Here is a 26,885-nt window from a genome sequence, read left to right as displayed (position 1 = left end):
GTTGCTCCAAGCCCCGTCCAACCTGGCCTTGGACACTTCCAGGGATCCAGGGGCAGCCACAGCTTCTCTGGGCAACCTGTGCCAGGGCCTCCCCACCCTCCCAGGGAACAATTTCTTCCTAACATCTAATCTAAACCTACTCTCTGTCAGTGGGAATCCGTTCCCCTGATGATTCCCCTGATGCATAAACCCTGGAAATGCTGTTGCTTGAAGGCCACACAAGGGTGTGTGGGCACAGCTCCCCAGGGAATGGTGCTGGAGTACAATCAGTGAAAGGCTCAGTCATTTTGGGGCAAGCAACCCCCAACTGATACCGAGAGCTTCCATGCCAAATTCCACACCTCTCTTCCAAAGCATGGTTAAGCTAATGGGTCTTGAAAAGAAATTCTCATAATCAGTTTGTTAGCAGGGCTCAGGCAGCATGTCTTGTTCTCAGAAACCAGCTGGAACAGCTCTGCTAAAACTTAAGAAAAACAGAAAAAGAAATCAACCTGGGGGAAACCCAGCATGGAAAATTGAAGCTTTAGTGCTAGAAATCAGCTGCAGTGATAAGCAATCGAAAGTCAGTCTGTACAATAGGAAATGTCAGGCAGCCCAAGGCTGCAGAGCCTATGGAATGATCCTCCTTGCAGGTTCCCAGGGCTGCTCCAAAGGCCCAGCCTGGCTGGGGGATGTGTGTGTGTGCTTGGGAGGGATGGAGCCGTGGGTTCAGCCCCGTGCCAGCACTGCCCTGCCCTGCTCCTGGAACCGGGAGCACGAGTGTCCTGAGGAGCAGCTGAGGGAGCTGGGGGGGCTCAGCCTGGAGGAAAGAGGCTTAGGGGGGACCCTCTCTTCTGCCTGACAGGAGGGGGGAGCCAGGAGGAGGTCGGGCTCTGCTCCCAGAGAATAAGGGACAGGAGGAGAGGAAATGGCCTCAAGTTGTGCCAGGGAAGGTTCAGGTTGAACGTCAGGGAAAAGTTTTTCACGGAAGGGGTTGTGAGGCCCTGGCACAGCTGCCCAGGGCACTGGTGGAGTCACCTTGGAGGGATTTAAAAGCCGTGTGGGTGTGGCACTTGGGGACAGGGGTTAGTGGTGGCCTTGGCAGTGCTGGGGAACGGTTGGACTTGATGATCTTAGAGGTTTACCAACCTTAATGATTCTGTGATTCTATGGAAAGGGTGATCACCTCCCACCACCTGCTAGTTCCTCAATCCTCCTCGTGCCCTAATCACATAAGCAAGTATTAACACACAATATTTTAACTATTTTTAGTTCATTTTCAGCGAGGCCAGTTCTCTCACCTCACCTACAGCCAGGCAGCCACACGCACAGCCAAGGAGTGAACTGCAAGGAGCACCAGGTCGTGTGCACAGGGACTGGGGACTACTGGTGTGGCTTTATGAGCCCTCCCCGTGTTCGCTCCTTGGTGGCTGCCTTTCATTGTTCCCCCTACTAAAGCTCTTGTGTCAAGGAGAAAAGAGCCCGGCATACGCATGTCTGCCTTTGAACAAAACCATTGTTAAGCTCCATCAACAATTTAATAATCTTTCCCCGGCAGGACAATGGATGGGGGGAAATTGTTCGTGCAGGGGGGCCGGCAGCCACTCAGCAAAGCTCAGCTCCAGGCCTTTGAAGTCACGTAGGTGTTTAACTGACAAAAGAAATCACAAGTTTATGAAAAGGGCTCCCCTCAACAAGGGGATCTGGAAACAAAGGAAAGCCAGACCACTCGGAGAGAAGCAGAGCAGGCAGAAGGAAGAGCCCTTGGAAGAGAGTCAAGCCAAACCCCAAGGAAACTGGGAGAGGAAATGACAGTATGGATTTGCATGCGGATGCTTTGTTTTCTTCCCATGGATCTTTCCTGGGCTGCTCGGGAGTGAAGTGAGCACACTCACATGTCATTTCAGCTCTTTTACAGTCTGTTCTGACTGCAGGAACGTGCTGGTTGCCTGAGCCACAGTGCAGACACCGAGGAGGAAGAGGTCAGACCCTGCCCGAATTCGTGGTGGCTGTTTGAAGGATCAGGGGATGGGCACTAAATCCAGGGCTGGTGCTCTTGGGCTGCCCTGAGAGGGAGATGCCTGTCCGCTGATGGAGGGTGGACACACAGCCCTGGGCACCCCAGCCAGCCCCCAGGGAACCAAACACACGTGAAATCCAACATGCAGCAGTTCTGTGAGCATCAGACCAGGGATACAGCCAGGAAACTGGGGAGGAATGATCCGACACCAGACGAGGACGTCTGACTGCTGATTGCTCAAAGATCAGGAGCAGCCCATGCAGGAGAGCCTGAACCCCTGAACTGCCCAGCCCCTTTCTCTGCAGTGAGGAGACGTGCCACAAACCCAGCTGAAAATGCTCATTATTGACGCCTCAAACGCCCACAGACTCAGTCACAGGCTGAAAATCTGCAGTGGAAGCAAAACAGGGAGAGATTCTGTGGCTGGCACGTGGCAGAGGCAGCATATGCACTGGTCAGATCCTCCTGTGGTGCAGCCAAAAGACGTGCCAAGGAATCAACCCAGGTGGTTAACATTTCTCAAACGGACCACTTGCCATGCTTCTGGCACCATTCCCACCCGGGCACTGAAAGGATCTGCTGCCCTGATGGCCAGGGCTGGGGAGAAGTCACCTCCTCCTGAAAATCAGGAGGTATCAACACCAATGCAGCTGGTGAAAGGAGAAAACGGAGATATGGGGGGGCTTAGGAATGGAGGCACACAAGTTATTTGGGAAAAAAAAAACAGATCCTGATGAATATTGCTCTGCCTTATGTTTGTTATTAGGGTGGCAGAAAGATGCTCTTGTGGGAAAGTGGGAAAAAGACAGATAATCACTTCCGATAGGGAATATCAACCTCCAGCTGCCCCTGGGTGCTGCAGTTTACAGGCTGCTGGAGGTTAGATGCAATAAAGTTTGCACCACTCGAGGGAGGCCTGCCAGAGGCTGTCCTAAAGGCAGCAGATGAATAAAACACACTTTAAAGAGCGAGCGAGGATTAATCCCAGTGCCTGAGATCCGGGCGGGACAACCGGGATCCGTCAGCACCCCCCGTTAGAGGCAGACGGGGTTTGCCAGCTCTGCCACCCCCAAAGCGCAGCAGGAGGGGGGCAGCAGGATGGTCACGAGGGGATTTCGATCTCACAGTCCAAGAGAGACGTGTGAAAATGTCCAGAATCGGTCCAAGGGCGTCGTTTTTGGAGCCGTTCTTTTCCGACAGGGAGGGGTTGGTGCCAGCAGCTCTGCTCCCGCCGCACAGTCCGCGGCAAAACGTGTGCAGCATCAGGCAGAGCTGCCTGTACCTGTCGGAAAGAGCAGCCCAGAGCTGGACAGGGAGAGAGCTCCAAGGGAAGCGTGATTTGAGAGGTGCAGGATCAGCAATTGACCCTTTGAAGGAAGCTGTTCATCATCATTAAAGAGGTTTATGTCCCCGGGGAGCCAGAGGCAGAACAACACCGGTCCTGTGCCTCGCGATGTGGGTGAGCACAGAGAGAAAACAGGGCTTGGGGGATGAAAAATGGGATGTGTGTGGGTGGGTGGCAGGGTTTACCTGCAGCAGGGAACTGCCTGAACACGGGAAGGGTTCAGGATCTGGCTGCTGAGGAAGCTGATAGGGGGAACAATAGCCTGGAAGCCGCATTGTTTGCAGGAAAGGCAAGATATTTGCCTTCTCTCACTGATGTAGCTGCATCTCTGTGGGGGCCCCTTCCTGTGTGGTTAATAAGCAGCAAGATGCTAGACATGGAATACACAATTCCTTTTGCTTTTATTCATTTTCTTTCTAGATATAATAAGTCTTGCCTTTGTCAAGATCCCTGTTGTCTGGGTAATTTCATCTAGAGATCCTCAAGGAACAGAGATCTCCATATCACTCAAAGTTTAATATCTTGGTTTTAGTTGGCATATTTTCAAGCAATAATTTATACAGCTGAAGAAGAAAAAAAAAAAAGATTACTTATGTCTAATTGGCATTACACTAATTACCAGCAAAATACATCAGGCAAATATCACATCTACTCACTCTCTGTCATTTTACATTCCCTACTCCATCTTCTCTTTCCTCAGCAGCTATAAAACAACTCGACATGCCGTTCTGACACATCCCTGAACAAACATCAGATCCTAACCTTCTCCTCCTTTCTCTCACTGCCTCCCTGTTTCTCCACTTCAAAGTAAGGTTGTTCTAAACCAGCCCCAGACATACAACCGATGGAGAACTGCTGCTCCTTCCTATGGACCTGAGTCCCTGTCCTCCAGCATCCTGGATCCCTTCTCTGCTGGATCCCTTCCCCAGCCTCTCCCACTGTCCCTGGTACAGAGGGTTCATGGCCATCCGTGTAAGAACATTTTACCTTTTATATCTGAATAAGTACAGAGCACAGGCTACAACAGAGGCACACGTCTCACACATGGGCCATCTGAGCTGATTTTTTCCTGACTCCCAGCCTTTCTACCAGTTTACCCAAAATTAGTTTAAAAGTGAAATTATTTTAATGTTATTTTAACATGATAATGCCAGTTTTACACTGGAGCAGGGGTCACAAGTGTAAATCTGAGCATCTCCAAGACCCACCACGAGCACTGTCCTCATTGCCTGGCTCATTTTGATGTTGATCTGCTTTCACCTGGTTCAGAGCAGCTCCCTGCCAGAAAAGAGCCCTGGCACAACCTGGAGGTGAGCACTGTGGAGGGACATTTCCCTATTCTTGGCCTCCAAGCCCAAGAACAAGATGTGGCTGTTTGGTTTCCATGACACAGCAGTGGAAGGAGCCCCCATTGAGTCTCCATCAGCCCCCTGGGCTGTCCCATGCTTCCACCAGCGAGGTGCAGCCCTCCTTTTCCACCAGGCTGAAGTGCAGCACAGAGATTATTTGGGAAGCCTTGTACCCAGTGCAAAGGCACAGCCCCTTCTCCATCCCACTGGGTCCCAGTAACAACATACAGGGACAACTTGTCACTGTGTGTTCCCGAGACCTGTCCTGGGAAAGCCCTCCAGCCGTAAGGCACACAAATTTCCCCCATTTCTGGGGGGAAAGATCCTTGTCCTGCTCAGACCAGACAGAGGTGCTGGAAAGGAAGCCCAGGGAAGAAGGACCAGCCCACCACGTGCCCTGCCCACGCCGCTGTTGTGCCGGCCCATCCCTGTGGCTGCATCAGCTCACACGAAATGAGCCCTGGTTCCTGCTGGGGACACTCAGCTCTCTCTGAAAGGAGAGGCAAATGCAGGGGCTGATACGGTTTGGTAACCTCTGAGTCAAAGCAGCCTATCCCTGGGATCGCTCTCCACATGCCATGACTAATGTGAGATTTATGGAGTGTCCTCTCCGCGAGCAGAGCAAAGCGCCGGCGTTACAGGCACTTAATGGAGGTGACTTCAAATCAGGATGGATGAGAGCTTGTGGGAAGGAGACAGGAAGAGAGATCCTTTAATAGTGAGAGCACAAAGGATAAAATCCTGGGGAAGAGCGAACAACTGAGACTGACATTTGACCTGTCTCAATAGCAAAGCTCCCATTGATTTCACCGGGGACAGGGATGAATCCCTTATCCTCTATCTCATGCCGATGAGAGGGATTTTCCATGTGAGGGATCTGACCGATCCTTCAAACTCAGACACATGCTATTTTTATGAGAAAGAAAATGCAGTGTGAAGTCCTCAAGAAGCTCAAATGGGAGACTTTGTAAGCTTCTCTGGCATTAAGTTTAAATCCCCCACTAATGCGGGTCCCCTTACATGGGCAGAGGCACTGCCAGGCAGGTTTATAGAGACATCCAGGAGCATTTGGAGGCAGATAAAGGGGAAATAACTGCGGTAGATCACACAGGAGCTGGAAATGGCACGTCAAATTACTTCAAAAGGAGCTTTCTAAGGAAGCAGGTCTTTGAAAACAACAAATAGTCTGGGGCTGCTGAGGGATCCTGGTTGTCTGTTGCTTTTACACTTGGTCGCTTTTTCTGGTTTAGACGTGTTGGAAACCCGAACGTCGACCTCAGCTCCTGCAAAATCCCTGCTCCTGCTAGTTCAGCGCTTCGTGGAGCCACGGAGCAGTCAGGTTAGGAAAACTGCTCTGCCTGAAGAGTAATATGGCCAAAAAAAAAAATAAAAAAATAAAAATTGATCCAGCAAAAACTTCAGCCTGCTCAGCTCCCCGGTCCAGCTGGCCAGGCAGCTGTGTTGGCACAACAGGGCACAGGGATGAGCAAACCAGGACAGAGAGGAGGGGACCTGCCTCTTTTTGGCACTTCTACTACCAAAACATATGGGGGGGTGCTGTGGTTCACCAACAGAAAGGCTCACAATTCCCATTCCTGGCTTTTCCCCGTGGACATCACATGGAGCACCTGTCCAAAGGTGGGACACCGGGGCTCAAGGCCTGTTCGAGTGCATATTCTAAAATGTGGTAGAAAACATGAAAGAAGAGTCTGACAGAGCTTCATCCAACCCCCCCACTCTGAGGAAATGTCCTCTCTGGAGAACAACATGGCACAAGGGAAGGACCCACCCTCTTGTTCCCATCGCGGATTCTAATTTGGAAAATTTCTTCCTGTAACACAGTTTAATGAACTTGAGTTGAAGCCATGAATAGTTTGAGGATGACATAAAGTATTTTTGGAAAATAGGCTTTATACCAAAGAAGGGATGTTTAGATTTGGTCCAGAGATAAGAATAGCTGTGCATGACCGTTTGCATGGGCATTTGCATCGGAATTTGCAGCCGTTTCCAGGCAAAAGTAAAATATCAAGTCCTATGTGGACTGAGTTCCCTGGTTTAATGCCACCAGGGTACAGGAGGGCATGTCCTGCCATGTGAGAGCTACAACCCTTCCCCAGGTCTGCTGAGGTGAAATGGTGGTGGAAAGTGTTCCTGCCCTGGACTGGAAGAGGTGCCTGATGCTGTTTGGTCTCCCTGATCTGGGAGACTGGGAAGTCCTCCCTTCCCTGGGCCAGCAGAAGTCATCATCCCTGCATGAGCTCATTTGTAGTTCTTAGATAAAAAATGATGCTCTCCAATCTGTTTGCAGCTCATTCCTTTAAGAAAAGTCTCAAAGTCTGCCATGGAGCTGACCAAGCCTAGTGAAGAGGGAAGAGTGTTTTTAAAGAGTGAGGTGAGTTTGGGGTCAGCAGCTTTCAGCTGTTCTCCAGTGTTCTCCAGGCCTGTGGTCTCTGCAGTACTGCCCTGTAAATCAGCAAATTTAGAGCAGGGTCACTCCCCTGAGATGTGCCCTCATGGCAGCACAGGGAGAGGATCACATTGGGCAGGGCTTTCAGATGGAAGAAAGAATAAAGATTAAGAAAAACCATCAGATTCTCTCCATCCAGTAAGTTCAGAGCAGGAAGAATGTGAAGGGCATAAAACAAGGGAGAGGACATTCACTAATGTCCATCATCTTGCCACAGACAGCAAGAGGGAATGGAAGAGCTCACAGGATCACAAGGAATAGCAGAAAACTCCAAAAATTCAATCTTGAATGCAGGAGGCACACACACAGCCATAGGGACCCATATATTCTACAAGAGAAGGCACCTTCCTACTGAAATATGGAGCTTTTTCTCTCTTGGGCATTGACTCAGAATGACTGCACTGCCCAGGTCTTTCATAATCACATAATGGTACCACAGTTCAGGGACAGAAAGGGTGGAAAAAGAAATCACAATCCAACAGGGAAATTTGGTTTCTTCAAATAACTCCTCTAAAGGTGTCCAAGATCTGCAAAGGATCTTTGGAGAGCTTGAGGACAATCTTATATGTGCACTACCACATAATCCTGTGAGGCGGGAGGGACACTGCCAAATAAATTATTAAAGCTATTTTGGACAACGTCTGAAGGAAGTAGCATCCTTCTTAGAAGGTCTTGAGAGGATTAAAGGCATTCTCTGTAGCTGGTAGCAATGTACTCCTTACTCAGTCCGGGGAGGAGAAAAAACAGCTGTACCCTGTTTACCCTGGGATTCTTGGGACAATTAAGGAAGGTGACCTGGTTGACGTGGCGTGACACAACTGCTCTGACCTGAGCAGCTCTTTCATAAGAGTTTACCCAGACACGGCTGCTGGAAACCATGGAAAATACAGACACGGGGTGAGAACGAGTTTGAAATTACAGCTCAGGCAGAAATGGGGTGTTGAAACCAAGGTGGTGTAATCCATGGCCATTTGCAATCTGTTGGATGTTGTCTCTGGTGATAAACATCTTTTTTCCCACAACTCTCCTCAGCAGTGATTAGGCAAATCACGAGCTGTCTTTGGGGATGAACCAACATTAAGGGTGGAAAGCAGACGAGCTCCCGATTTCTTATGGAGAAATGCAGATGCCTGTAGAGCTGAAGATCACTGAGGAAGCCAGTCGTGATTTGTAGAGGCAGATGAGATGGTCACAGAGACTGTGCACACCCTAAACCCGAGCAGCACTGGAAACTGCTAACAGGGACAAAACAGCAACAGCAAGGAATTCCAGCCCTGAAGTCACGTGTTAAAAAGGAAAGGGTTGAAGATGAGTTAAAAAACCCCAAAACCACAGTCTCAGCTAGAGAAGAGTCCAGGCACCAGCCAGACCTGATGTTCTCAGCTGGCCAGATGTGTGACCTGCTGGCCCTCAGTCAGCAAGGGCAGACTGGTGCCCAGTGCCAGCCACAGACCAGCTTTATTCCAGGGATGGCAGCTTTTATCCCATCCCATCCCATGCCATACCCTCCATTTTCTCCCATGAGGTGTGAGATCTTTCAGTAACAGAAGAGGTCTGGGCACCAGACAACCTGTCCATGCACCCTGGCATTGCCCAGGAAGAGCAGGGAGCTCAGATCCCACACCCCAGACAGAGCCCACTCCAAGGCATTTCCCAGCCCTCTGCTACAAAGCAAAACTGCTGCAGGGCACGTTTGGAAAAAAAGCTCTGCAGACTGAACATGTGCCTGGAACTCTTTCTGCAAGACAAAAGGCACATTTAAAGATAATGTAGGAAAAAAAAGAATAGGTTATAAGATCTAGACAAGTGGCTGTGCCAGAGAAGGAGGCAGAAAGTAATTTTTTTGTCCCATCTGTTGGCTGGGAGGGATCTCAACAACAATCACAGTGTGAGCCTTAAAAAGAAGCTCATGACTGGACTGGCACTAAGCAGAGACAGGAGGTGGTGGCTGCCCAGTGCTGCAAATCCATCCTCACCATAAGCAGGGAGAAGGGACTGTTGGTTTGGGAGTCCTCCTCTGAGCCACCCACCTTCTCAAGGGACTGAGAGCTGGGGGGGTTCACCTGGAGGAGAGAAGGCTCCAGGGAGACCTGAGAGCCCCTTGCAGGGCCTAAAGGGGCTCCAGAAGAGCTGGAGAGGGACTGGGGACAAGGGATGGAGGGACAGGACAAGGGGAATGGCTCCGCACTGACAGAGAGTAGGTTTAGATTAGATGTTAGGGAAAATTTCCTGTGCCCTGGCACAGGTTGCCCAGAGAAGCTGTGGCTGCCCCTGGATCCCTGGAAGTGTCCAAGGCCAGGTTGGATGTCTGGTCTAGCGGAAGGTGTCCTTGCCCACAGCAGGGTGGTGGAATCAGCTGATGTCCAACCCAAACCATTCCGTGGTTCCCTGGCACTGCAGGGTGCACACACAGCCCGGTGCCAGCCGGGAGCCGCCGCGTTTGCACATGATGGACACACATGAGCACCATGAGGCCAGGAAGACAAACACAAGCAGGCACGTTATCCCTGCTACAGATGTCACTGAGTGCTGCTGGAGGGTTGTGGACCATCATCTGGACACGTCCACACCGCTAAGAGGTTGTTGGCAAATTGATGGTCACGCAGAGAAAAAAATACGATACAAAAGAAGGGAAGACTTGAACTATAATCAGAAGTGCAGCAAAGAGGAGGAGGACAAATGCTCCCCAGACTGCCTTTGCAAGGGTTGCCAAAAAGCAGCACATTACACCCAAGATGTGCCAGATGTTGCTGCTGCCCAGGAAAGGGGCTGCAGGTCTGTGGTGGTGTCAGGAGCAGATGGCAATGGCTGGGAGGAGCACGAGGAAGGGTGGGAGGAGAGGAAGAGAGACCCAGCTGCCAAAATAGCTTGCCTTGGCTCTGCTCACAGTGAGGGAGTTGATTCAGTTTTCGAGTGTATCAAAGAGAACTTTAATTGGTGACTTGCTTGAATGTTGATCTACAAGTACACACCAGTATCACAGGACTCCAGGGAAAGAAGTGGGAGGTAGAGCAGTTGAAGCAGAATTTAAGTGTAGACTGGTGAAACTGGAGGCAGAGAGGACCTACCACTAGAAGGGCTCACCTGGGGTCTCACACACTTGCCACCATCTGCTCTCAAAGTGGGATATTCCCAAAGGAGTGCTCAGAAATCACAGGGTGGAATTTCATGGCCGTGAAGCTGCTCCTCTGGCTTCACAATGCATCAACCTAAATCTCTCTTGAAACAAAGAAAAATCTGCACTGATGGGGTTTTATTAAGCCCAGCAGTCAAAGCAGGGAAATGGTATCTCAATTCATCTGCTCAGGCTGTGCTGAGGTGTACAGAGGAGGTGGGGGACCACGAGGAGAAGGCTGGTCTTGTCAGAAAAGCCCGTGGCTATGAACCAGACGAGAGGGTTTTACGTGCAGCCCTGCCACGAGGTCCCAAAGCCGAGCTGCTCGCGCCTCCTACGTCAGCAGCTGCCTGGAGGCGGCCGGCACAGCCTTGGCTTCACCATCCAAGAGCAGCTGGAGACCTGCCTCATGGCTCTGGAGCACTGGGAAGGCTCTCACCTTCCGAAAAGAGCAGACAGAGGAGCTGCCAGCTCACCTGGGGGTCACCCAGAGCTTGCAGACACCTCCAAAATGCAGAATATAATTTCCTGTTTCATCCCCCCACCTACGGTGGAGTTTCTTCCCTGGAAGGGGAGCTGCGAGGATAAACTCATTAACATCTGTGAAGTACAGATACTACCACACCAAGTGCAGTGCCAAAGCTCAGGAGATGACTGTTAATTACATATTCAGAGCGGGGTTGTTACAGAATGCATTTAAAAATGGCATGGGGTCCCCACTTTAAATAACGGGGATAAAACAGATTAAATGTTTGCCCCTGTTCTGAGGGCTGAAGAACGCAAATCAAAAAGGCTTCATCCAATATATCATAATCTTGGGTACGTCTGGACCACACAGGAGCAGAGGGAAGCAGCCTCCGTGTAACGTTTCCTAAATTGCACATATTGGTCCTGTAATCCTACTAAATTCTCTCCATCGCCAATGGAGAGCGGCTGGCACTGTCATAATCCAAGCTCTGTGTGCATTATGGCAGGGCAGATCCTCTGCAGAGCACAATCACTCCCGGGCTCCTTCCAACTAAAGCAAATCTGTGATGCAGGGGGAACAGATGTCTCCAGAGAAAGCAACGGGTGGGCCAAGTGGGAGAGTGAGCTCCGTTCCCAGCTCAGCACACCCCACCAAAGCGGGTAACACCACTGCAAAATGTTGGGGAGGAAACAGTGGGCAGCCAGGTAAAATACCAGGGATGGCAAACCTGGGCTGGCTGAGGAGCTGGCACACGAGTGCCAAGATCCTGGAGAAGTCTTTGTCAGGAATATCATAATTCCTCCTGAAAAGGACCTGGCTCAGCCCCTGCAATACAGCATTTTACTGCAGTCTGCACAGCAAAAAGTGTCCAAAAAAGGAGGACACTGATATGTGTGTTAATCAAGTGAAGAACCATCTACAAAGAAAAGGCATGGATCTGTCTTCCAGTTGAAAAGCTATAAATAGCCTTGCATACTTGCTTATCAGATTGGTTCGGCTGCAGGGATAATCTCCTGGAGAAAGCAATGGAAGCCCTGTTATGTTGGATATTTATAACTAGATGAAAGCCTAGAAAATGCACAGTCGTGTCAGTCTTGCGCTCGTGCCACGAGATAGGGTGTGTGGGATCCAATTCGTCTCCTCAGTTTAATATAAGGTCAAGAATGGCTCAGTCTTCCCAGCCTCACAAAAACACAAGATCTGATCTCTTTGAGGGGCTGGTGCTGCTTGAGCCGAGACAAGGGCCTGGTGAGACAGTCCCCAAAAGGTCATGGTGGTCCCACAGGGCTGGAAGCAAGGCATGACCCTTCTCTGGACAAACGAGACGGGAAGGTTTTGTTGGAGCCACGGAGGGGTCGGACGTGCCACACCTTGGGCAGGCAAAGCGTGGGAAACACAGCTCTGATGAGCTGGTCTAACACCACCAGTGCCTGCTAATCCCCAAATCACCTGTCCCGCTGCCAGGGTCTGCTTAAAGGATCGTGACCCTGACCCTGCTCCTCAGGTCCCTCGAACAGCCACTGCCAGATTATCCACAGAGCACCAGGACCAGCTGGGCTAATGCTGGTGGATTCCCCAGAGCCTTGGCCCGCTGTGGCCTCTGCTCTCCACCTGCTTTACACGGGTCAGGACTGGGGCCTGACCTCCCATCCCCTGCCGTGTGAAGGGAGATGAGACAGGCCAGGTTGGGGGACAGTGAGCAGAACAGGGTTCTGGTTCTGGTTATCCCCTGGGAGCTCTGCACCTCTCTGTACCACACGTGCATTTGTTGGTGGATGGGTGTGGGGTGATTCCTGTCCTCCTGCAATGGGAACGTACACAGGGAGCCTCGTGCAAAGAGAGGGAGCTGCCTGGTTTATAGGGCAGGTTGGGGTTTGTGATGCTGGGGGCAGGAAGCCGTGCCCTGCACTCTGTCCCAGTCAGAGCCACTGCTCTGGGCACTGTCCCTCAGCCTTCCTGAGCTCTGCTCATCACCTGGGGCAGACAGGGAACATCCCAAGGACTACAGACAGCCCCCTCTGCCCTCCATCTCCTGCTGCAGACCTCCCAAGTGCTCCTCTCTCTCTCCTCTTTCTACTTTCAGTCCTGCTCCTCCCTCAGCATCTCCAAGTTGCCTGGCACTTTCCAGGACTCAAACTTTTCTCTTCCAGGTCCCCCACCACCGTTGCCTCACCATATGCTTCAACACAGACACATGGAATCTCCTTGCCCGTATGGCCTTCAAGCCTCTCTTGACTTGGGAAGTCCAGTACTTGTCACTGTGTGCCAGGGTTCCAGGAACCTCTCCAAACTGCTCTTCCCAGTTGCCTGACCAGTACTTTTGGGAAGAAAGTGATCTGCACAACACTCCTAGCCAAGAGGGTGCCTCATATTGCAAGGGCAATAAATGGATTTGGGAGCCCTGCCAGACCTGGCCCCACCATGGGGCTTCAAAGGTAACACAGAGAACTCCAGCAATACTCCAGGAACTAACGAGGGAAGAAGGATGAGAACTTCCACTGGACCTTCTCACATGGTTCCTTGATAGAGGGATCCAGCAGGCTTGCAGCTCCCTAAAAACCAGCTGAACACGTTCTCAACCATTTTCACACCACATACAGACCTGTCCCAAAGTCCAGGATGCTCTCAGAGGTAGGAGGAGACTTCAGGAGAACCCTCTGCCACCACTTCCCTTTCCCTCCCAAAGGTTTCACTGAACTTTCTGGCTCCACAGCAACCTCCCCTCAGCACAAGAGCACAGAAGGCAGCAGGTGCAGGACAGAAGATGTTGTATGCACAGCGAGAGCCAAGTCTGAGGAAGCAACTGAAGCTGGCCAGAGAAGACAGCTGGGAGTGGGCTGCTGAGGGCAGTCAGGCAGGCAGCACAGAGGCAGCACAAGGAGCAGAACCGGGGGTGAAGCTGTGCCAGGGCAGGGGAAAGCCTGCAGTGAGACCACAGACAGCTCCTGGGGGGTTCTCAGGGGAAGCTGGGCCCGAGCAGGAGGTGCCCCACAGGGCCCAGTGAAGGCAGGACACGTCGCTCTCGGGTTTGCCACCCCCACGCTCCCTGATCCTCCACTCCACGGGTCTCCTCACCCCGGCCTGTGCCCCTAAACCTGCTCTCCCCTCTGCTCCCCGGGGAACTCCCACGGCTCTGACCCCCACCACAGCGTGGAGAGCTGCATCACACCCACCCACCCACCTGCCCCTGCCATGGGGACAGGCGCCTGTGGGACCCCCTGAGCATGGCACACGAGCTCCCCTGGGCTGGGTGCCCCTGGGCTGCCACCCTGGACCACCCTGCTGGACCCCTTCTCTCCATCATGCCAAACCCATCTACCTCCTGCCAAACCCATCTGCCTCCTCAGCTCTTCCCGCTCCCACATCCCCTTGCCTCCCCCAGACCTCCCCTCCCTCCTCCTCGCTGTACCTGCTTTGAGCCTCGTCTCTCCCCCATCCTCCCCTCCCCACCACAGCCCAGCGTGGCCAGCCGAGCTCCTCGGCCATCTCACCCCCCGGGGGAGGTGCAGGCCGGGGATGAGCAGCCCGGCCCGGGGGAGGGAGGGGCGGGCCCGGGGGGGGCGGGCACGTACCGTTCTCGGGTGCTCCATCTCCCCGATGCTGCCGTCGGGCGTGGTGCGCTCGTAGTGGTCCTCGGGCAGGGCCAGCGGCCCGATGCGGGGCCCCGACGATGATTTGCTGCTGGGGGTCTCTGATTCCTCCAGCCCGCTGTCGTAGTAGCTGTGCTGGGAGGGATCCTGCAGGTCCTGAGCCTGGCTGGCTGCAGAGAACGTCACTCGGCGATGAGGTAACTGGAGAGAAGAGAAGAGCTGTTGCATCACCCACCCAAGCAGAGGAAGGCAGAGAGGGGGGTCATCAAACCTGACCCACAAACAGAGGCAGAGAGCTCCTGCCCGGCGCTGCCAACACCAGCAGGGTCCATCCTCGGCCCCCCACAGCCATCCTGACAGGCACAGTGTGGGGCCTTCCCCAGCCAAGAGCCCCCCATCAGACAGCACCACACGTGGGGAGCACACTTTGCACGGTCCCTGTGCTCCCCCAACCCACCAGCTCCCCCCGCAGCTCCTGTCCCAGCCTCTTCTTTCACCCAGAGACAACCCTGGGCAGATGTCCTGTCCCATGGCAGGAAGGCTCTGGAAACACCCCCCCGAATCCTGAAGCACTGCCCTCCCCCCCCTTTCACCTGGGGTCCCCACTCTCCATGTCCCCTTGGTGTCTTCAGAGACCCAACCCAGAGACCCACGTGGCCAAACCCACCCCAGAGCCCCTCTAATGGGATCACTGCCCAGCACGGAGCCACGGCGACATCATCCCTCACCTCCCAGCCTCTGGCCTGACCCCATCTCTCATCCTCAGAGCTTCTCCACCAAGGGTCACCATCGCAGCTTTTGTCTGCTCGTTAAGCATTTCAAAGACCCTACTTCACACTTTCTCTCCCCAGCTTTGCCTCATGCTCGGGAGGAGCTCCCCGCAAACAGCCATTAAGCTACATCATTATCCTCCTCCAAATCCTTCCACAAAATCCTTCTTTGTCGTGATTGCCGAGGAGTGGAGAGGGTAGCACGAGTTCATAGGGCAAGAGTGGGATGATGCGTGCGGAGAATGAAACACAAAACACAAACACCGGCAGAGAGAAAAAGACACCACAGCGCCCATAAATGTAGGAAGGAGCCCAAGAAAGGAGCTGTTTGATGGGAATCTGGAGGTGATGAGGAGATAAGTGGAGACAACACATCGTTTAGGCTGAATACCTTCTCTTTTTTTACTTTTTTTTTTTTTGCTGGTGCCTTTACTACAAATGAGTGGCAATCAGGCGTCCCACACAGCGAGCACCGACCAGGAAAGGGAAGGAATTGAGACAAACGGAGGGAAGGAACACACAGGGAGCGTTTAGATGAGCTAGCTGCTTTAAGGTTGGTTGGACCTGATTAAATTCATCCCAGATGCTTAGAGACCTGATTTAAGTAACTTCAGAGTTGTTAGGGCTGGGTTGTTGGGGGTTTTTTTCCATACTTTTTTTTTCTTGAAGAATTCGTAGAGAATCAGGGAGCTTCCAGAAGATTGGAAGCGAGCTAAAATAGCGCCTGTCTTTAATGATGAGAAAAAAGAAGAGCTGGAGAATTATAAAACAGTTAGCTTAATTTCAGTTCCTGGAAAAATACTGAAGCAGATAAAAGAACTCTTTGTAAGTACCTACAAGATAACAAGGAAATGAGTAACAGCCACTGTAGGTTTGTCACAAACAAACATGTCAAGCCATTGAACTTCTTCCTTTGAAAAGACAGCAGACCTGGTGGATGGAGGAGGAGCAGTAAATGTTCCACCTTGACTTTAGGAAGTTTTTTTGACACTATTTTCGATGACATTCTCATAAGTAATGCAAGAAAACAGTGTAAGTGCAGCATGTACATCTCTGCCTGGGTAATATAGTGCAACTCACTGCAGGGTGGATGCAAAGCGTTTAGAAAGTTGCATTCACAAAGTCATTACTGCAGACAGGCTGGGACCACGGATCAAATTAAATTCTCCGGGTGTGTCCCGGGGCCATCTCTAGCCTGTATTTTCATTAACTGCTGGGGTGACAGATGTGGGATGTATCTGTCACATCTGCCAGAGATGATCCCCCCCCCCGAGCGGGGCTGGTGGCGGGGCTGGGGGCTGCAGCACACCAGGGCTGGGTGATCCATCAACCTCACCCCAAAAAATGCATCTGTACTGGGATTGGGAAAGGTAAAGAGCCTTTGAGCCACGCAGGGATCTCTCTGCTCTGCTCAGTTTGGAGGCAGAGCTGTGCCCTGCTTGGGTGCCACTCCCGAGGCAAACCGAAACAAGCGGTTGTTAAGGAACCACGACAAAATATTAAAAAAAGAAATGGGGAATTTAGTTCAGGAAGGAGAAGGGTAAGGCTGGCAGAGGCAGCACTCTTGAAGCTTGCAAAAGCCTTCTGCAAAGAAAAAGCTGCTGCTTTGGACCACGGGCAGACAAGGAGAGTCTCAGCCATGGGAAGACTGAGGTTAATCACTACAGAAAAAAATACCAATGGTAGTGTTGGCCAAGTGCAATCACAGAATCCTGGAATGGTTTGGGTTGGAAAGGGCCTTAAAGATCATCTCGTTCCACCCTCCTGCCATGGGCAGGGACACCTTCTACTAGATCATGTTTCTCCAAGCCCTGTCCAACCTCGCCTTGGACATTTCCAGGGGTGGGGCTTCTCTGAGCAACCTGTGCCAGAACCTTCTTGCCAAAGCAGAAGGTGCAATCTCTGTCATGGAGGGACAGGCAAGGCCCTCTCAGGAGGACTTTATGCCCAGCTGAGGGCAAGGCAGTCTCACCCACAGCAGAGCTGTGTGCTGATGACCCTCTGGAGTCCCCTCCCAGCCCTCTCCAAGGGCTGCCCAGGTGTGTAAAGCCCACAAAAGCCACCACTGCACTGACATCACTGCCCCCTGTGCCGGGAGCTGCTCTCCCACAGCCTCCTCCTGCATCCTGACTGCCTGCCTGAAGATGATTTCCTCCCTCACCGAGGCTCATCCCGAGCTCCAAGCTCCTGCTTTCACTCTGTGCTTGTAAAACCTCAGCCAAACAACCCGGGCTCCTCGGGGTGCCTGCAATAACACAAACAAACAGCCTCTGAAACCCAGCCTGTGACAGCTACTATCCCTCCCCTGAGGGGTCTCCGTACAAATAGCATCCCTTTTACCTGAAAAACACCTCCTTTAAATGTCACATCCTGCCTGGCAGCCCTTGAAAGGGCTCTTCTCCTCCCTGGGGGGGGAAAGACAACCGGCACTCAACCCCATTCCCCCCCAGCCCAACGTGGGCAGTGCCCCCCTCATTCTCTGCCCAGCCCTGCCAGCTTGTGCCTTGTGAAGCTCTCCAGCCCGGAGAGCCTTGTTCTGGAGTCACGGAAAGACACTGAATCAATTTGTCTGGCACTGACTTACAGAAATTGGGTTTTGTTTGACCTTTCTCTGGTAGGTTAAAGAGCCTTTCAGCACGCAGCATCCTCTACACAAGGAGTTGCTTGTACAGTGCAATCCAGGCATGCCTCAGTCTTCTTTTCCGGTCAAACAAGCCAGGACCAAGTCACAACCTGCAAGCCAGCAAATCAGTTTTGTGGCCCTCATGTGTAATTGCCCTAGTTTTACCCCATTCCTCACGGGAGGTGATCCTCGCAGGAGCACCGCTGCCATCTCACCAGGGCTTCCTGCAGAGCCTTCCTTCTCCTACCTCTCAGGTTTTTCTCACCTGAGGTCTGCACTAGCCCTTAAGTGTGAGTGCCACGAGCGCTCACGCTGAGCTACTCATGCAGTGTGACCCTTAAATCCATTTTAAAGTCAGTGCTTCCCGGGATATAAACCAGCATTCCCCATTTCTCAACGCGCAGCTTTGCACTCGGCTGTGTTAAAATGCACTTTGTTTAAATGGGCCCAGTTTACCAAGCAATCTGGATTGCTCTGCATGACTGCCCTATCCTCATCATGATCTCCCACTCCACCAATCTCCATGTCAGCTGCAGGTTTTATCAGCGGTGATTTTATATTTACTTCCAGATCGTTGATTGCGGCGTTGAGTGGCAGCGGTGCCGCCGCCGGGGAGCTCCTCCAGGAGAACCTCCTTCCACCAGGACTCCAGACAAACTGTTCTTCGCCCAGCTGAGGATAAACCAGACCTTCATCCATCTCACAGTGCTTCGCTTGCAATCACAGAATCATTGAGAAAAGGCCTCCCAGCCCATGGAGTCCCCCCTGTGCCCCATCCCCACCTTGTCCCCCAGCCCAGAGCACTGAGTGCCACGGCCAGGCCTTCCCTGGTGGGGACTCCAACACCTCCCTCAGCAGCTCCTTCCAATGCTTGACAACCTTTTCCATCCTTCCTGATGTCCACCCCGAGAGCAGTGCTCATTCAAAACAATAATAATAATAATAACAACAACAACAACAAAACACATCATCAGCTCAGCGTATCCATCAACCCCAAGCTGATCAGCCAAGCCCTGTAACCTCAAACCAGCTCTGCCGCTTCAGACCCGCAGGAGCGCCTCGAGCAGATCCTGTTCCTACAGAGGCCAGCACCAGATGCCTGAGGAAAGGTTTAAAAGCTGGACCTGTCATGTAATGACACTGCCCAGTACCCCTTGCCATCAAGCTGCGGTGACTGACGTCAGTGCTATTTCCATCATCCAGTTGCCTGCTTTAGCTATTAATCCAGTTGTTCCCCGGGGCCGGCGAGGACAGTGTGCACTGCACACAACATCCCCACCACTGTCCCAGCTGGCTCATGCCCTCCCACTCCTCCTGGCCCTGCCTGGGCTCCCCAGCTCCATGAACACCCCCGGATCAGAGAGATCCTACTCCAGACTTCTGAATACTCTTTGGTACCAATTATTTCATTCAATTATATCAAGTTTCACTCTTTCGAGGCGATTTTGAATGACTTTGCTGGTTACCAATGCATGGGCAGGTACTACATCCTACGTTGTTATGTCTCAGTCCAAATTACTACAACTATTCATTGAATACTTCTGCAGTTTTCTACATAATTAACAATTTTGCAATCTCCAGTTGGATTGACAGTTACTGGATTCCACCTCTTCCCAGCACATTTTTTAAACTACTTATTGTGTTTACCTTGTCAAAATTGATTTCCCCCCAATGTCTTTGGCTTTCCTTGTTAATTTTCTACACTCCATAACTACTCATTTCTACTAATTGCTATCCACTCCTTCCCTTTCCCCCCAGTATTTATTGGTTTTCTATTTCTATTTCTGCTGCCTCCACTTTGCCACCGCGCCAAAATGGGATTTGGGGCAAAGCTGTCTATTTTCTCAGCTGAGAAATTGTGGCTCTGGAAAAAAAACTCCTTTCAAGGGCTCCCCAGTGCTAGGGAGATGATGGGGAGACCTGTGCCAGCCTCTAAATCTGAGGAACAAACCAAGCCCCCTTCCCACTCTTTCCTCAGGGAGCACCAGCAGCTGCCTCCAGCACCGGCAGATGCTCTGATGAAGATGTTCATCCCCTGGTAAGTCCTGTGGGTTTCTGTGCTGCCACAGTTCAGGGTTTTTTTCCTGAGATGGAACGGTTTGCAGCTCCACATTTAATGACCCCCCATCCTCTGTGAAGTGTTCTCTTGCCTTTTTGAGCCCCTTGCAGCCTGCAGCAACGAACTCTCTGCTCTGTGGAAAAAGCCCTTTGGTTCTGTATCTGCTGCCTGGTAATTCTGCCTTGAACTTCTCCTACCTGCAGGGTTGTGAGAAAAAAAAAAATTGCTCCTTGCTCTGTTCCTTTCCAGTTCCACAAATCCATGCTGCATCCTGCTCCGTGTGTTCTCCTGAGCGTGTGGAGACGTGCAGGTTGTCCTCCTGCAGACACCAGGCAGGTCAGGCCAGCCCTGCTGCCCTTCTCTCTGCCTCTTCCAGCTCTGCCACAGCATTCCCACAACGGGGAGGCCGGGGTCACACCCACGGTTCCAGTTTTGGGGCTTGTCTGAAGTAGCACGACCTTGTTTTGATGAGGAATTTTCTTGGGCTGCCCCCCACACCCTTCCCCAGCCTGCCTGGTCCTGGCTGCACACCCCAAACCCCCCAGCACCAGTCCCTGCCTGGGCTGGTGCCTTCTACCAAGAGGGCACGGTACTAAAAACATTATATCAGGAAAAATTTCTTCATGGAAAGGCTGGTTAAGCACTGGAAGGGGCTGCCCAGGGAGGTGGGAGAGTGCCCATCCCTGGTAGTGTCCAAGGAACGACTGAACGTGGCACTGAGTGCTCTGGGCTGGGGCACAAGGTGGGGATCAGCCAAAGCTTGATGATCTTGGAGGTTTTTTCAAACCTTAGTGATTCTGTGATTCTATGAGGATTCCACCCACGGATGCTGGATGGGGACTAAGGGGACCCACTCTCTCCGCAGCCCCACTCTGCTCGCTCCTGCCTCTTCCCTTCATTAAAACATTCCCAGCTCTCAGGACCTGCACCAAACTGACTCTCCTTGCTAAACCCGGGGAAAACAAACTCAGCCCAAACGAGAGCAGTGCTAGGAGGGAACACTGGCTCCCTGCAAACTCACGGCATCACCCCCTGCGCAGAGGGCATGGATGGAGCAGCAGGAGATGCGGTCCCGAAATTCCATTGTTCACAAAGGAAACGGTAAAATCCGCCCCGGGCACCCTTTTCCTGCCGCCGGGAACGGAGGTGAGCCACCCTGCTCCCCCCATGAGCACCGATTAACGCTGGAGTGGTGAAAATTCCCGAAGTGTTAACTCCCTCGCTGCTGATCCCAAAGCAGGATCCGCGGCTCATGGGCTCATCTGGTAGCTTCCAGTGGCTCCTGCGCCTCCCCACATGCCAGAAGCCTCAACGGCCTTTCAGCCAGCTGCCAAAGGAGCTTGCTTCCCCAACAGCCGCCACAATGCAGCAACTCACAGGGCTGAGAGTGAAAGGCAATGTCAGACCCAACGCCCGGAATATAAAAATAAGTGACAAGGGAGCCATTGTGGCGCAGGAGTTAGTCAACTTCAGACTAATTCATGAACCCCTCTCCGTTACAAACCAACCTGGAGCGAGGCAACATCCCCGGTTACTGAGAGAGAAAGGAGAAGATAAGCCCAGGGGACCACGCTCTGAACTGCACAGACCCAGCTTTTCGTGTGGGGAGGCTTTGTGGCGTGTGGGAGTTATTTTATTTGCCAGGGTCGTGCCTGGAGAGGAGCACGGCTCCAGTCCAGTGCTACACAGGCTTCGGAGCAGGAGGCTGAGGGGAATATTTTGTCCGTGGAAACCAGGGCAAGCCTCGAGGAAAGCTGGACCTGAATTGACAAAACCACCCAGGGCAACGCTCAAGCTCTAGGAAACAGGACACCAGCTCGGCTCGTGGCTGTAAACAGCCGACCATTTTACAGCTCCTCTGACAACAGCCCTGCTCCTGCCGGTGTTCTGGGGTGGGGATGGATCCCAGCACAGACAGCTCTTCCCCTCCTTTCCCCAGCAGCACACTGGCTGACCACTGCGCTGATTTTTGGAGAAGAAGCCTCCCAAAGGCATCCTCTGCTCCTTCTGCACCCACCCTGCCATACCGGGAGGGGATGGGAAGAGCTCATGGCGTTACCTGGCACAGCAGCAGCGGGAGGGAGGGTGTTTGCAGACCAGCAGCAAAGGCAAACACTGCAAACCAAACACTGCCCTGGCTTGGTGTCACCTCCTGGCATCTACAGGAATCTCTGGCATCTCTGCTCCTCCAGGAGCTCCTCTGCCTCTCCCTCTCGTGTCTCCCTGGTCCCCTTGGTGGCCTGGGCACACTGTCTGCCCCAGAGGTCTCTCCCTGCCCTGCCACAGCATCTCCAGATGTCCAGAGGCACAAGAACAGGCTATCTCTTTGTTAAGCAAAACAAGACAGCCAGAGCTGCATTCCCAGCAGTGCTGGATTGCTCCCTCTTAGCACAACATGCAGGAATTGAGGAAAGATCTTGTGCCAGAGCAAGGGAACAGGTCCCAGGGGCTCTCCCTGCTTGGACAAGGGAGGGATGAAGCACCCAGGCAGGAGCTGCAGCCAGCACAGACAAAGGAGGGAGACAGATGGACCCAGCTCTGAGCAGAGGTGTGGGCTGTGCACACTTGTAAGAGCCCTCCTGCATTCAAAACAACCTTCTCAAAAATCTTCCATTGAAGGTGCTGTCTCCAAGAGAACACTGAAAACTCTGGACAGGACTCCCGGGAGAATTAAAGGCTCAGCTCTCTGATCTACCATTCTGACAATTCAGTGGGTCACCATCCCAGCTACTGGGGTCACACAGGGCACATCAGCCATGGGGCTGACAGTTCTGGTCCTCCTGATGCTCGTGAGTCTCACTTGATGGCTGTGCTCTGCCCACAGATCCTTGTGTCCATCCCCATCCCAGTGTCTGACATGAGGATTATTCCCAACAGCCCGTTAGCTCTTTGTCCATCCCAGTGTCTGACAGGAGGGTTGTTCCCAACACTTCTTTCCCTGTCCCAGTGTCTGGCACAAGGATTATTCCCAACAACCCTTTAGCTCTTTCTTCAATCCTGTGTCTGACATGAAGGTTGTTCCCAACAACCTTTTAGCTCTTTGTCCATCCCAGTGTCTGACACGAGGGTTGTTCCCAACAACCCTTTACCTCTTTCCCCATCCCCGTGTCTGACACGAGGGTCTTCCATTGTTGACAAACAATACTACAGAAGGAATCTGCAACCAGAGGAAAGACCCACAGGAATCCATATGATTCCAGCTCCCCAAACCAGGTATCACCCTAAATGCAGCTGCTCACCCTTGTGAGTGGCTGCTCACATGGCTGCCGCTGCTGACAATTAGCGAGTGCTGACCTTGCAGACAGAAGAGACAGTCTCCAAGTCCTGCCGAAATAATGATAGCAGAACAGCCATCCTAAAATGGACATCACATCCCCAGGCACTATTTAATGAATAAATCTGGGTAAAATGTGGGCTGACTCCACATAGGTGCCCTGAAGCCTCCTGAAATTTGCATGATGCTCAAAGGAGCCGCCAAAGCCCGGTGCCAACCTGCCTGGTCAGATCGAATTTATCTAACTCATAGCAAGATCTAACGCAATTAGAAACCCATTTAGACAGCCTCAGGACAGAGCTTGCCTAACCCCTCAGCCTATCAGAGCTCTGAGCCCATGGAGGGTGTGCAATTTGGCTTTTCTTTGGGTGAAATGAAGATTGGAAAGGAAAATATGGAAATAAATCATCTGAAGGGTGACTCATAAAATCTAAAGGGGTCATAATCTTTATGGAATAATGTCTCAATTGGACTGGCCGTGGTGTCCCGAAATGTCTGTCACTATCAAGCTGATAATAGAGCTATTTTGGAGATGGTTGGTGTAGAGTGGAAATTGCCCAGGACACAGAAGGAGGTCTCATAATCACATTAAAACCATCTGAAGATCCCAGGGAGAAAAAGGTTCCAGGACTGGGAGTAACACTTGAACAAAGCCCTCAAGGAATCCAACAGCTGTAGAGTGGGAAAATAATGCTGGGAAAATAATGAGCTAATCTGGCTCCCAGTTGCACCCAGTGGAGCTGACAGAGAGTATTGAAAGCTCTGGGGGGAGCAGGGGGTCCTGAGCCATAAACTCAGGACTCTATCAAAAAACCAGAGACAACCAGGAACGCTGCAACGGGAAGACTCTGCACAGAAAACCTGTCAATTTGCTGAATTCAGATCATTATTCAAGTGAGTTTCTGGTTTCAGGGTTGGGGCAGGGGGGAGATCTTTGCTGACATGTAAAAATGAAAAAATGATGCTCTTGCAAAGGTACCTTTCACTTCAGAATTCAAGCCAAGTATTAATTATGATTCAAATTCAAAAAGGTCAGTGGGAATCATGCCTTTGGAAATTACTAGGAAAAAAATATATTTATGTATTATATGTATATTGATTGACTTGGGAAATGGGGGGGGAAAATGCCAATTCTTCCTGATTTGTTTTCAAATTGAAATTTTTCCTCTGAGGGCAAACCTGTTCTCAAACCACCTCTATTTTCACTGGCAAAGGGCAGAAGCTTTTCCTGTTTGCCCAAGGAATTGTGACTATTCCATAAGTCTGTGCACCAACATGCTCTGCTGGGCAGAGCCCTCCCTTTAGTGGTCTGCAACCAGCCTGCAGCTCCTGATGGACGGTGATACTGGGTAAGTCAAGCCTTCATTTGGAGACATCAAACAGGTAGGACAAGTAATAGTGTGAGGCTTGGTAGAGCCACTTCTCCTGCCTGCACTGCTCTGGCATTACCAGGTCTGGCACAGAACCCCTGGTATGGATGAGCTGTCCTCAGATCCTGGGAGAGCTGTCAAGTCCTTGGGTCAAACCTCGCAGGCTGCAGCTCGAGACAAATTTCCCGAACATTAGAGCTCTCTTCTCTTGGCAAGAGACACCCCTAATAAACTGTGATCCACTTGAAATCCTTGGGAAAAAAAAAAACCAGCCCAAGCTCCTCCAGGCACTTGCAGAGCCTTGAATCACAACACCCCAAAAGGTCTTGCCCAGCCTGAATAATAACGAAGGGCTCTTCAAACATCTGAAACACTGATTTTGCTTTCTACGGGGCTTGAGTGCTTTTGATGAAGAAGCAGAAAGATTAATAGATTAGTGTAAGAGGAACATCAGACATCACTTCAGCAAGACATTTCGAGCAGGATCTCCGTCCAGAGCTCAGACAAGAGGTTCCCCCCCCCAAGCAGGGCTGGATATCTGTCAGAGTCTCCTCGGCAGCAGCTTTGCAGCTGCTCCAGAGCATCGGGGAGTTTGGAGGATGTGAAAACCAGGCCGTGTGGGAGCAAAATAGCTGCAGGCTTTCAGATTGCTCGGGCCTTTAAAGATGTCTCAGAGGAGCTGAATCAGGGCACTCTGCTCCGACAGCTTCGCCACGGAGCAGGATCAGTGCAGAGGGAGGGAGGGAGGAGGTGACTCCCTGCCCGCCCCAAGTGATGGCTCTGAACAGCTTTGATGGAACCCGCCAGGATCCGCCCGTGCCACGTGCAGAGAGGAGATCACAGGTGGGCATTTTGCAAGCAAGGAGGTGCTCAGAAGGATGTTTACCTCCCGGGGCAGGGGCATCTTCAGGGATCTCCGGGCAGCACCCACGAGGCACGGCTGTGAGTGCCAAAATGGATGTAAATGAGGAGATGGTGTACGAGCTTTCTCCTGCTCTGCCAGCAGGTCACATCCCACTCTCCCACCACAAACCCACCCACGCTTTCCTACCAGCATCTGAAGGACTGAGGGAGTAAACAGTTTACACCACACAAGACACTGATGCAAAACAAATAGGGGTTGTTTTTAAGGGATCCAGGGGAGTTGTTTTCTTTCTGGTCCTCTGCCTGACCTCCTCTTCCTCTCGTGCTCTCAGCCACAGGGTTGAGTTGGGAACATCACTGGGAAAAGAAACCTTTACTGCTGGTGGGATATGGAAAGCAGGTCCTCGAGGGTGCAAATTGAGGCCTCCAGAAAGTCAAGAGAGAACAGAATCACAGAATGGTTGTGGTGGAAGAGACCTTACAGCTCATCTTGTTACAACCCCCTGCCATGGGCAGGGACACCTTCCACTAGCCCAGGTTGCTCCAAGCCCCATCCAACCTGGCCTTGAACACTCACAGGGATGGGGCAGCCACAGCTTCTCTGGGCAACCTGTGCCAGGGTTGAACCACCTGAATCACTCTCACAGTCAAGAATTTCTTCCCAATATCTAATCCAAATCCCTCTTCTTTTAGTTTAAAATTGTTCCCCCTTGTCCTATCACTATCTTCCCATGTTAAAAGTCACTTTCCATCCTTTTTAGAAGCCTTCTTGAAGTACTGGAAAGGTCAAGAAGAAAAGGTCAATGAATGGCCTGTTAGGGGGAGGCTGAGTGGGTCTGAATCACAGATGACCCAGGCTCCCAGAGGAGAGGCCAAGACTGAGCCTCATCCAGTTGGACTGATGGACCCTGCAGCTGGTGTCAGAGGTGACAAGGGGGGGACCAAGATGCCAGAGGTGGCCTTTGCTGCCTCCTCACTCATGTTCAACCCTCTTCTGCCCTAGCTGAGCAGACTGTGGGGCTTCCTGGGGCACTGAAGGATCAGGGCACTGCAGGAAAAGTCCCTTTTGGAGTAACTTCCACTGACCATCTTGGTTTCTCCCAAGAGCTGGGGTTGTGCAACTGCAGCTTGGAGGAACCAGCTTGTCTGGCAGCAGGAGGGAGCACAGCTCTACCATGGGCAGGAGCTCTCACACCACAGGGATGTGTGGGGATGAGGGTGGAGGGGGAGGAAGATGCTTTGGGCCTGGCACAGTGCTCAGATTCGGCAGGACACCACAGGGGCTGAATGTCCAACACCCCACGAGCCATAAAGGGGGATCCTGCTCTTTGCACAGCCCCACACAGGGGGATTCATTCCAGGGGTCCCTGGTGGACACCAGCTCCAGAGGGACACAAGGGCACAGGATCCACCTCTTCTCTGCTGCCCCAAACCCTGCCAGGGCTGCCCTACCCACCCCACCAGGGCTGCCCTCCCCACCCCGAGGTGACACAGTTCCCAGGGACAGAGCCACTCTGTGCCCTTTGCTCCAGGCATCCTTCAGCCCTCGCCCTCCTCCACAACACCCCTCCCTGTCCTGCCCTACATCACA

The 26,885-nt window shown here is 52.1% G+C and overlaps 1 protein-coding gene across 2 annotated transcripts in view; it reads right to left on the bottom strand.

Moving 5' to 3' along the window:
* The window catches only part of PCDH1 (protocadherin 1), a 49,302-nt gene that overhangs the window by 12,456 nt on the left and 9,961 nt on the right, over positions 1–26,885 (bottom strand). The window contains exon 3 of one of the 2 annotated variants that reach the window (XM_029960273.1): positions 14,317–14,535. The exons of the other annotated variant lie outside the window; for it this stretch is intronic. Within the exon in view, the coding sequence (XP_029816133.1) occupies positions 14,317–14,535 (219 nt within the window). The remainder of the gene's footprint in view (positions 1–14,316; positions 14,536–26,885) is intronic. 2 annotated transcript variants of the gene reach the window in all.

The sequence above is a fragment of the Manacus vitellinus genome, unplaced genomic scaffold (genome assembly GCF_001715985.3).
Source record: "Manacus vitellinus isolate BGI_N305 unplaced genomic scaffold, ASM171598v3 scaffold_25_pilon, whole genome shotgun sequence".
Classification (NCBI taxonomy): domain Eukaryota; kingdom Metazoa; phylum Chordata; class Aves; order Passeriformes; family Pipridae; genus Manacus; species Manacus vitellinus.
Note: the sequence above shows the minus strand (reverse complement) of the source record. Positions and strands in the feature narration are given on the sequence as shown.